Source organism: Poecilia latipinna, unplaced genomic scaffold (assembly GCF_001443285.1).
Source record: "Poecilia latipinna isolate Pla-1442-1.1 unplaced genomic scaffold, P_latipinna-1.0 Scaffold659, whole genome shotgun sequence".
In the NCBI taxonomy this organism is placed as follows: domain Eukaryota; kingdom Metazoa; phylum Chordata; class Actinopteri; order Cyprinodontiformes; family Poeciliidae; genus Poecilia; species Poecilia latipinna.
In genome coordinates, this window is record NW_015113275.1 from 5452 (window position 1) to 16534 (window position 11083).

General features: G+C 42.5%; 1 protein-coding gene across 2 annotated transcripts; it reads right to left on the minus strand.

Moving 5' to 3' along the window:
• Positions 1-2026: 2026 nt before the first annotated feature.
• Positions 2027-10301, minus strand: rbbp5 (retinoblastoma binding protein 5). Of its 2 annotated transcripts, none has more exons than XM_015043982.1 (14): positions 10147-10301; positions 8233-8258; positions 7922-8094; positions 7610-7750; positions 7370-7532; positions 7050-7159; positions 6797-6916; positions 6573-6726; positions 6428-6499; positions 6152-6269; positions 5930-5999; positions 4431-4669; positions 3782-4015; positions 2027-2342 (listed from the first exon to the last, which is right to left on the minus strand). In XM_015043982.1, exons 1-14 carry the CDS (start codon positions 10163-10165, stop codon positions 2290-2292), a joined length of 1692 nt encoding a protein of 563 aa, XP_014899468.1. In that variant the 5' UTR covers positions 10166-10301; the 3' UTR covers positions 2027-2289. The 2 variants fall into 2 exon arrangements, with proteins under 2 accessions (XP_014899468.1, XP_014899469.1); XM_015043983.1 differs by having other exon boundaries at positions 3938-4015; positions 10147-10300.
• Positions 10302-11083: the final 782 nt, after the last annotated feature.

Sequence of the window (11083 nt, forward strand, 5' to 3'; positions counted from 1 at the left end):
GGCTCTGACTGTGTCTGAAAGAGCTGCTATCTCTCTGCTCAGAGCCCCCTCCATCTTCTCCTCCATCATCCCTCTCTTCTGCTCCTCTTCCTCCCTCAGTGCAACCAGCCTGGCCTCCTCTTCCTCTGCTAGAAACTGGTGAAGCTTCTTAAACTGCTCAACAATCTGCCTCTCTGTGTGTCGGGCCTGGACCTCCAGGTGTTCTGCTGTCTGATCAAACTTCTTTTTAACTTCCTTCTTGAGATCCAAGTTCTTCTTTAAAGTTTTTAGAGTTTCCTGAAGGTACTTTTTTGTTCCTGAGCAGCTTCATCGATGGGTCTGAATCTGTGGTTGGTGTGTTTTTCTGAATCTCTGTAGATGAGACACACTGGCTGCTGATGGTTCAGACAGAAGAGTTTGAGGTTCTCAGAGTGCAGACTGCAGAGATCCTCTGAATTCTCTGATCGCTCTGCTGTAAGAAAGACTCACACAGGTTCTTCAGAACCCGGTTACAAGGTGGATCACTCTTTAAACATTTCCTCTTACAAACTGGACACACTCTTGCTGGTTTCTCTCTCCACCAGCTCTTCAGACATTCCTTACAGAAGCTGTGGCTACATGATAGAACAAGAGGATCTTTAAAGACATTATAACAGACCGGACAGCAGAGATCCTCCTCTAACCTGGAAGCCATTTTGTCTCTGAGTGAAGCTGAAAACACAGAAGGTCCAGTCAGTCTCGGCTCCCTCCCTCCTCTACTAACTTCCCTCAAAGTGACTCTGAGTGTTTTGGTCCAACTCACCTTCAATGTGAGCAGCTTGAAGCAGCAGAGTTGGAGGTTTCCACTTTTCTCTCCTGCAGCTGGACTCACTCAGAGGAAGCTGCTAGTTTGGTCTGAAGGTGAATCTGATCGTCTGGGAGTCTCTCTGCAGGAACCAACGATCATAAACCGTTTCCTGCTTCAGTTCAGGTAGGACAGCTTAGGGGTGGAGCTTAAACCTATTAAATATCCTACTTCTCCCATAACAAGGTATTTTACATTCCCAAGTTACTCTGTCACCAACATGTATCTCTTCACAGATCAGTAAGTACCAATCTTTCTGAGGAATAAAAAATAAACCGTTTACTGTGCCTCAGTTGTTTGGTTCTGACTAAAATCATTAAACATGAGCCTCATTCAGGATTATTTAGACAAACTCAGCTGTCAGAACAACTTTTTTATGATCACAATTAGTCCAAACATGCTGGTTTTACTCAATGCATCGGTGTCTGAAGGTGTTTCATGCTGTATGCATGGGTTCTGGAGTAACTGGACGTTCACTGCACGGCCCAACCCTGGTTGTTTTGCATTGAGCAGAGTATGACTTCGAAAATGTTCAGGGACCATCGCGTCAAATTCTGCTAACGCTGCCAAGGAGTTTGTTTTTTCCACTATCATTTTAAAGTTAATAAGTGTTTCCAGAGGTCATGAAAGGTCAACCATCTCCCTCCCTCATTAAGCAAATTTTGTCCATGATCATCCAGCAAAATTTCCATTTGTGCTGTTTTGGCTTTGAAACATATTAATATGTTTTAAAGGTCATGAGGTCAACCAGCTTTAAGTAGACATGAAGTTAAGTGTTGATGACTGTCAGTCATGAAGCTTGAAAAGGCTCATTAGATGGCTATCCCACGTTTTGAAGTATTTTATGTCTTTAAGAAGTACAATGGGTTTAATAGCGCCCCCTAGTGATCACAAACTACATCAGTTTTTTTTTGTTGTAAATTCTAAATAAGACCTAGTTCAAAATTAATTTAATCTGTTAAAGTGAATCTATTCATGTTCATAGTTCAGCACTGAGGCAAAGTGACATTTCCAACATTCATTTTCGTTGACCTCTGGAAACCTTTTTATTCATTTCTTCACAATGATAGCAGCACAAATGGAACATTTTTGCTGCACAAACGTTTGACACCAATTTTGTTTGTTCCGAACCCGTCAGAGTTGTTTAGAACCTGTGATGGTTCAGCTGTTCCAGAACCACCTGATCATTAAAAAACAAAGAACTGACTATAAATCACACAGTTTAATACGTATAAAAACAGGAAGGGCAACAGACTACGAGGACATGAAGGTTTTCTATACAAGACGAATCCTAGAGAGATAGGAGGACGTGTGGATCTCTGCTGCTTCCCGGTTCTGGTCGGAGATCCGAGTCCAGGAGATTTCCTGTGAGGTTGATCTCAGATCTGCTCAGCAGGAATTCATTCAGTCTGTTCACAACATGGAGTTTGAGTCCGTTTGTCTGAGGTGATCGGCGCTCCTCGCCATCAGTCCATCCCTCCAATGTTGTGCTGCTTGAATGCCTGAGATACCAGACTCCCTGCAGGAAGGCAGAAGATGGTCAGAGGACGGTCAGAGGTCAGAGGTCAAAGATGCCGAGCCGAAGCCGCTGCAACAGAAATCTGTTTAAAAATCTAATTTAGTGAATTTCAGTCAGAAACGGTCAAACAGGAAGACGCTGGTCCTAAATCAGAAATCCAGGCCTGCAGAGGCGATTCTGAATAAACACATGAAGCTGCAGCTTTCAGGTCCAACATTAATACATGACAGACATCTGGGACACAGCAGCCAGAACCCGAGCAGAACCACAGCAGGTCACACAGAAAATCCACGGAGCGAGGCGGGAGAGGGAGCAGGAGGGTCAAAGGTCAAGCAGGAAGTTCATTTGGACCAATCAGCTCGCCTGCAGGGAAACCACCAAGCAGAACCCGACTAAAACCCGTTTGGATCAGAGGCTGCAGCAGCTTTCACCTATCCTCAGTCAGTAGGGCTGGACAATATGGCTGAAAAATTTATCACAACACAAGCATTTTATATCAGTCGATATTGATAATTATTGATTAGTTATTAGTCTTAAATATCTGAAATTCTGCTAAACCAGTAGAATGACTTTTCCTGTTTTACCCTCAGTTTTCACTCCATGTTTTTTATTTTTAACTAGTTCTAAGAATATGTCAACTAGAGCTGCAGTTGAAGGACATTTTCAAATTCCTCGAGCAAAAACAAATTTTCTCAAATGCACCTTTACTTAAAGAGCAATGAAACAGTGAAACTCTCTACTGTTAACTCCAATTAAAGCGGAACAGCAGTCAATTTTTAAAAAAGAAGCTCAAAAGCTTTTTAGGAGTTACATACTTATAGTTATAGTGGTTAATTACTGTATATTTTATGTATTTATCAACTTTTGTGTGATCTGTAATTAATTTTTTTATTGATATGCATGTTAAATCTGTCATCTGCCATACATCTGAAGGATTTCCATGTGTCTGTGTTTTAATGATGGAGCCTAGGATGAAGCAAAGAGGCGGGGCATTAAACTCAGCAGGTCATTGCTAGGTAACCAAGGAATGAGTGAGTTGCTAGGCAACCAAAGAGTGAGAGAGTTGATTCCACTAACCTATCTTAGCTAGCAGTGAGATGTTGAGCAGCCACAGGTTTACCTCAGCCTACATCTCCCAGAATGCTGTGCGGTTCTGGATCAGAGTTCAGTTGATATTCTATATATTTAATATTCTATCAGATCGCATGGCTATGGGAATATAATTGACTTATTGTACAGCCGCATCAGTCAGATACTGGAGCAGATCTTCATGTTTACAGGTGAATCAGGTGTAGAACAGCAGGCAGCTGGGTGGTTCAAGGTGAGGGGCGGGGGCTGAAAGCGGCACACAGAGGGGTTGGGGACAGGCCGGGTTTGTTAAGCGGGTCAGCCACACTCAGCAGCAGCAGCAGCAGGTGGGGGTGGGGGTTTGGGCTTACCTGGTGCCAGGGCCCCCTCTGCCCTGACCTTCATCCCTCCTTCTCCTCCTCCTCCTCCCCCCAGGCCAGAGCTGCTCAGGGCCTCGGGCCCCATGGGGAACGGGGGCCGCTCGCCCTTGTAGGGCTTTGGCCTGAAGGAGAAGTCTTTGTCTTTACCTTTGGAGCCTTTGGGCCGACCTGCTGTCTTCTTCTTGGACTTGCTGTCCCCCTTCACACCCAGCAGAGGGTGCACTTCTGAGGAAACAAAAGAAAGGTCGGACCTTCAGGACGCTGGGGAAACTTTAAGAGAGACATTCTGGATTCTTGGATAAGAACACATTGATAAATAATAGGCCTGTCACAATAACACATTTTGTTGTTCCAGAAGTTACCAAGATAAACGATATTATTGTTTTGAGACCATTTTCAAGTAATAGTGGAGACCAAAGCACCAGACTGAACATTTTTCTAACAAAAACTGGATGACGAGAGAGAAAAGAGAAATAAAAAGATAAATCATACAAATAAAAATTACTGAGTTCATTTTAATTTATATCGCTGTTAACTGATTTATTGCTTCATAAATAAGTCCAGGAAATGTTCATTTAACAAACAGAAACCCATCTATCCTCCTCAGCAGAACCAGACCCGGTGTAGTGGCCCTTCGTACCGTCGCTGGGCACCCCCTGCAGTTCAATGGTGGTAGTGCGGGCCTTCTTCTTGGCCGGGCCCCCTTCAGATGACGGCTGCCTCTGCTTCTTGTCACCGCCTCCTGGCAGCGAGTCGTCCGGGGCGCCGGGCGGCACCGAGGTGTCCGGCGGCGGCCCGAATGGGTTCTCCTCTGGATCCTCGACCTCAGGGGCGATGGGCAGGTACAGCAGGGCCTTGTTGTCCTCCAGCTCCTCGTCACTGCACAAACAAACAGAGACTCAAAAACTGGAGAACGTTTACTGGCTCCGATGTGAGCAGAGGAGGTTCGAAAGGTAGGAGTAAAGATTCACCTGAGAATCTTTATTTTCTGGTTATAAACAGAAAATAAAAACACTAATTATAAAGATATTTCATTATCAAAGTGTGGGACAATGCTGCTCCTGGAATTTTATGCACCAAAACCCATCTGATCCTCACACTTTAGAACCATAAAATCTCTAAACAAAAACATAAATCAAGTGTTTTCTTTTTAAAGAAAAATAGTGATAATATTTGTGTCTTCAACATTCAATCAATCAATCAATTAAGTTTATTTGTATAGCACATTTCAGCAACAAAGCAGTTCAAAGTGCTTCACATCATAAAAACACAAAAATACAAAGTCGTAGGAGACAACAGTCAGCAACAGAAACATAACATTTTGTCTGGCGGTAGTATTACACATCAGAATGTTTATCAATGTTTCATTTATAATGTTTCAAAAGCAACTCTAAACAGGTGAGTTTTAAGAGTCTGAAACAGTGTTTCAGCTGTTTTGCAGTTTTCAGGAAGTTTGTTCCAGATTAGTGGTGTATAGAAGCTGAATGCTGCACCTGTTTACAGTTACCTTTGGTTCATAATAACTGGAAGACTGATCAATAAATCTGATGTGAACTTGTCTGAGGATGTTGATGTTATTTGATGTTTATTGTTTGTTTCATAATTGGGAACGGCATTATGTTTTTAATGGCGTAAAGCACTTTGCCTTGCAGCTGAAATGTGATATGCTAATTAATTTAATTAAAATTAAAGATGTGCACATTCTTAAAAATAAACAACTGACTATAAATCACAATAACAGAAGGATGAGACTATGAAGATTAAAAAAAATTAAAATTTCTAAAGAAAAATGTAAATTAAGTTTTTGTTTTGAAAGAAAAATGGTGATAATATTTGTGTCATCAACTTTGAACTCCAAAATAGTTGGTTCTTTCTGGTGGAGGTCAGATCTGGCGCCATTAGAACTTCCCGTAAACTTTAGTAGGATTTCATGGGTATGACCAACTTAAAGTCAATTCCATTGACTTTAAGACATAAATCATTTTCATTCACATGAAAATGATTTATGTATTGTTTTTGCTTTTTATGCTTTTTAATAAATGAAAATCTGAGACATTTTCTTGGCTTTTAGTGTGTATGGGACTGAATAGAAATGCATGCCACACTTTTCAGAGTCCTGTTAAGCCCCCTCATGTTTACCTGCTGCAGAAAGCGACGATGGGATCCACCGTGGTGACGTCCACCTCCTCATCCTCAGCAGCGTCTGCGCCTGAAACAGGAAACCAAGGTCAGCTCCAAGGTCACCTCTGAGCCGCAAGGACACAAACGGGAAAACAAATCCAGACCAAAAACACGAGCGGCTTTAGAACCCAGAGCTCAATAGTACCAGCGGCCCAACAGAACCAGCAGCCCGATAGTTACCCGTCTGCTCCGGTTCACTTTTGTCTTCATCCTCAATGTCAAACTCTGACTCCCGCTCCTCATACTCGACGTTCTCGTCCAACTCTTTGAAGTCCGGAGCGAAAGCGCTCCAGTTTTCCTACACAAAACACACACACAGACACACACACACACACACACAGAGTGAGAGAGAGACAGAAACACAATGTGGTTTGATAGTGACAGATTGAATATCAGGTGAAAACTCTTCTACGGCAAGCTGTCGACTGATCTAATTGCAGCTGACGTCTGTCGTACCACTTGGTTCTGGGCCCAGATGGACACCACTCCACTGGAGATGGAGGTGATGATGGGTCGAACAGGATGCCACTGGAGGGAAGCAGAGGCAGGATTAAAGCATTTGGAGCAACACAGAGCAGAAAGCGACGGGTATCGTTCTCACCGCCACGTCCAGCAGCAGCTCTCCTCGGGTGCCGTGCAGAATCTTCACCAGGTTCCCGATGCTCTTCTCCCAGATGTAGAGGGCGTGCTGCCGGGCCGAGCCGGCTACGATGTACTCGCCGTCGCCGGAGAAGCAGCAGCGCTTCCAAGGAGTCCTGGAAAGAAAACAGTTGTTTTAGGAGTCCACACCCTGACGGCACCCGAGTTAAGAGTGGCGCCGCGTACCTGTTGACCAGATCCTGCAGCTTCTGCATGGGTTCTGGCTCACCGTCCCGGCCGCAGGTCAGGATCTCTCTGCCGTCGTACACCCTGATGATCCTGTCGGCTGTGTTTATGAGGAAGCAGCTGCAGGAGGAGAACATGGTGGAGACGAGGACTTTTAACGACCGCATCATCTAGAGCGTTTAATATTCAGAATGTGACAATAGAGCCCCAACAGAACCAGACAAACTGGACCGAGAGCCCCTCTGGACCTCACCTGCCCTTTCGAGCGAATTCTATGGACTTGATGGCTGTGGTGTTACTGGTGCCGGTCGTAACTCTGAAGGACGCCACCAGCTCCTGAGTGTTGGTGTTTAACACCAGAATCTGCAACGAGACAGATCATGGTGATGTCTCTGTCTCAGACTGACCCTCCGTCCATCCAGACCAGGAATCCAACCCAACCGTTCATCCACCAAACCCTGAACTTAACTGACCCAATTTACCAACTCAACCCTTTACCCACCCAGTTCACCCACAAAACTCTATACCCACCCTTAAGGACCTGACCCTTTAATGACCCAACACTTTACCAACCTTTCCTTTGGCATTGCCGGTGTAAATATATTCCCCCCGCCGGTCGAACGCCGCTACCACGTTCAAGTCCGAGTCGTCGTCCACAGGCAGGACCACGTGCTTCGAGTCTGATAACGTCAGCAGCACCGGAGCTGATTTCATGGGACAAACCAGCACCTTGTCTCTGAAACACACACAGCGTTTGGTCAGGACCATGACGGTTCAGTCCTGCTGGGTAGAGACGGACGCTGAGACGCTCACATGTCTCTGGGATGGTACTGCAGCTTGAGGATGGGGGACGGGAAGCGGAACCTCTGGTCACAGTCTCCAGTCAGGACGTCCCACTGAGAGACGATGTTGTCCGTCGAGGCGCTCACCAGCTTGTGTCCGTCTCGACTCCAACTGGACCCAACAAAAATACAACATTCACATGAGACTTCAGCACAAAATCTATCTTCATAAGACGCAGCAGATCCTGTCTCCATTTCCACAGATCAGACCAGATTTACTTCGTATTGTCATAAAACGTTTTCATTGTGACGGAAACCTGCAGCCTGAACGGCCGTGTCTCACCACAGGGAGCAGACGGGGTGAATGTGTGCGCTGATGATCTTAGCGATTCCCCGAGTGAGGAAGTCCCAGATGACGATGCGGCCGTCGTTGCAGCCCACGGCCAGCAAGGTGCCCCAGCGGTTGAAGGTGCAGGTGAGCGCCATGCTGATACAGTCCAGCGTGCCATCTGCCTCCTGAACACAAAAATTCAAAGTTATCACAGCTGATGGAGCCAACAACACTCTACTAACCAACTACAGGAGACAAATATTAACCAAGATGATTCCTAACTCCTCATTAAGCTGCTGGAGGATTAAAACACGGTGGCTTACCTCTGGGTAGTTCTGCCCAAACGATTCTACAGAAGAAATAATAATAAAAAAAACAGGTTCAATGTTAAAGTCATCAAAACAGCAACATATACAGGAGACCTGAGGCACGTCATAAACTGAAACATTCAGTGGAAAAGATAGTGAAAACAGAAGGAATAAGAGTTTTAAACAGCGGTCAGAGCATTTCAGTGATGCTTCAACATATAAGAAATAACATTTTTACTGGTTTCTGTGTGAAATTACTCAGCAAAGGTCCCCAAACATTGTCCCAAATATTCTGTTCATTATTTGGCAACTTTTTAGATTCTACAGCTCTGATCTCATTTACAAGATTGAATCACGAGCGAGTCAAAACTACAATATCAACATTACATTGGCCTAGCTTGACAGAAATCTGGAAACTGAACTGGCAAACTGCTAAGTTACAACTTTCTAGAGACCACTACATCTCTGTTATCCAACCTTTACGATGATGGTTAGCTTTTAAAATTTAGACAATAATTGGTTATGAACTGCAGAATATACCTAAATGTTGTAACACTGATGCAATATGTTTAGTGAAGGGAAAACCTTGTGCATGCTTTCATTTTTAATAGATTATTGTAAAGGTATTTTACTGCTGCCTGAGTCCTGACCAACACATAGAAGATGGATATTATCTCAGCAGAAACTCTCCAGTTATAGAAAAAAATAAGTTATTAGCAAAGCTGAGTAGAGTAGCCAAAAACTGTACTGCAGTATGAATACCACCACTTCATTGTGTTTATACTCAAGTTAAAGTAAAAGTGTTTGATAAAAAAGGCTATTAAGTACCGAGTAACTGATCGTGACATCTGATTTAGAATGACATCAGAGAGACATAGATACAAAGATCTGTGCAAATTCTGGTGCATTTGAGATGAAGATAAAATAAACATAAAAATAACCTTATAAAATAAGTTCTAGAAGACTTTTTCACCTCTGTTTTTCTATCTTAACTTATGAAATGAATGCCCCCAGTGGGTAAAGTCTATATGTTAGAACAGGGTAAAGTAGTTCCAGTGACAATATGTATTGTTTGTAGTAGCTTATTGATCTCCAAATGTTTCAACAGGCTCAGCAGAGAGAAAACAACATTAAGCAACAAAGCTGGTGTAGAAACAAGAGGTATCACTTTAACATAAATTCTATTGTTCCTCAACAAGCTTTTTTTATCCAGTGAGGTTAACCGCAGTGGGTGAGAGTATTCAAAGATTTTACTCAAGAGTACCTCACAATAATATAATAATTTTAAAAAGTTCAGTGAAGTAAAACGACTCCTAAACATTTACTCCAAAAGTTACTAAACTAAATATAACTAATTTTACAGTTTCTTTTCCGCGTTATTTATAGTTAGTCTATTTTCGTTTAAAATATGTTTTATTCGATATTATCTTCCCATAGAAAAACCTGGAATCACTGTTTGACTGGTGGTAAACAAATACACTCCCTTTGCCTCATCTCATAATAAATAAAGTGTTTTTGCTCCATTTACTTCGGTGTTTCCACGGTAACAAACCTGAGTAACCAAACGTTAAATCTATAAATAGTTTGATTACTTTACATCAGCTGGCAGCATAGGGCCTCACTATTTCCAGGCGTTATTAGATTTAATATAACCGAACAATGTATGCTAAATGTAGCTATCTGACAGTTCCTGTTTGTATTAAAATTAAAAAGATTCATTTGTAAATATTAATCAGTTTGTTCTTATTTACCCGTTCAGTCTAGGCAGCTTAACCTATGTTAACAACTTTAATTGTTTTTATTTGTACTGTGACCAGAATTTTAGCTGTTAGCGTCCTCGGCTAACAGAGGAAGATAACCACAACAAGACAGGAGCGCTGCAGAAAAACTGAGCCGCAGAAACAAAAAGATGCTTATTTATATATTTACCGAGCAGCTCGAGATTCATCGCTGGTTGTCCAAGAATCCAAAGTCCCCTAAAGCCCGATTTCACGGAATATTTTTGTCAATTCTATTCGTTTCTGTTAACATTTGTTACAATTGCCCTGAGAGCGGCGCCACTGAGGACCCCAAACAGAGCTACCGAAGAAGCGCCTGAACTAAAAGATAGCTGCCTGCATGATTCTGATTCAGGTAGAGTTTGGGCTAAAATGTTAAAATTGTAGCAGATGCATTACATAGATAAATACACCCATCATATTTAAAACAAAATGACAATAAATAAATAAATTGATTTTCATAAATTAATTTGATTAAATGAATATACAAATAAATTAAATAATTTGTCCCAATAGGATCAATTAAGTTAAATTAAATTAAGTGTTGCTGCCAGGATGGCGATGCTGTGGACAGGAAGGATCTCCAGTAGCAGTCAATTTTGCAATAAATCTTGTAATAAAGCTTTTGACTGAAGACCTTGTTATTGCATAACAGATTCATGATTTTCATGGCATATAACAGCTCAGCACTTGGGCAGTAACATTTCCTGAATGACACCATCAGTTGGTAGCAGTTCTGCTAATCCACCTTCTTTGCTTTTTCTGCTCTTCTTTAAATCTCTGTCTGGCCATATGGTAAAAAAGATGTTGGAGTACGGGATATGATCGCTGTCCATTATGATGGATGGAAGAGAGGGTCTGAGCTTCTTTCTTCTCTCCTTTTTAGCTCTTTTGGGATTTGGGGTAGGGTTCAGCTTTTCAAATGCTCATCACCTGATCCCAGTTGTAAAAACAATACCTTGTTGTCATAGTTACACACCATAACAATTGTACGGTAGTAAGATATTAAGATCAAACATTTTTCCAACTGGACAGCCTCCAGAACCAGAGACAACAATATTCCAAACAACACAAAAAATGATTAACCA

Bases quoted from the DNA above. Each gene is read 5' to 3' on its own strand.
- rbbp5 (XM_015043982.1), bottom strand. The intron at 7,160-7,369 runs GTTGGTAAAGTG...GTCTCGTTGCAG, and splicing joins CCGGCAATGCCAAAGGAAAG to ATTCTGGTGTTAAACACCAA. The intron at 2,343-3,781 runs GTAAGCCCAAAC...GCCTTCCTGCAG, and splicing joins AGAGGGGGCCCTGGCACCAG to GGAGTCTGGTATCTCAGGCA.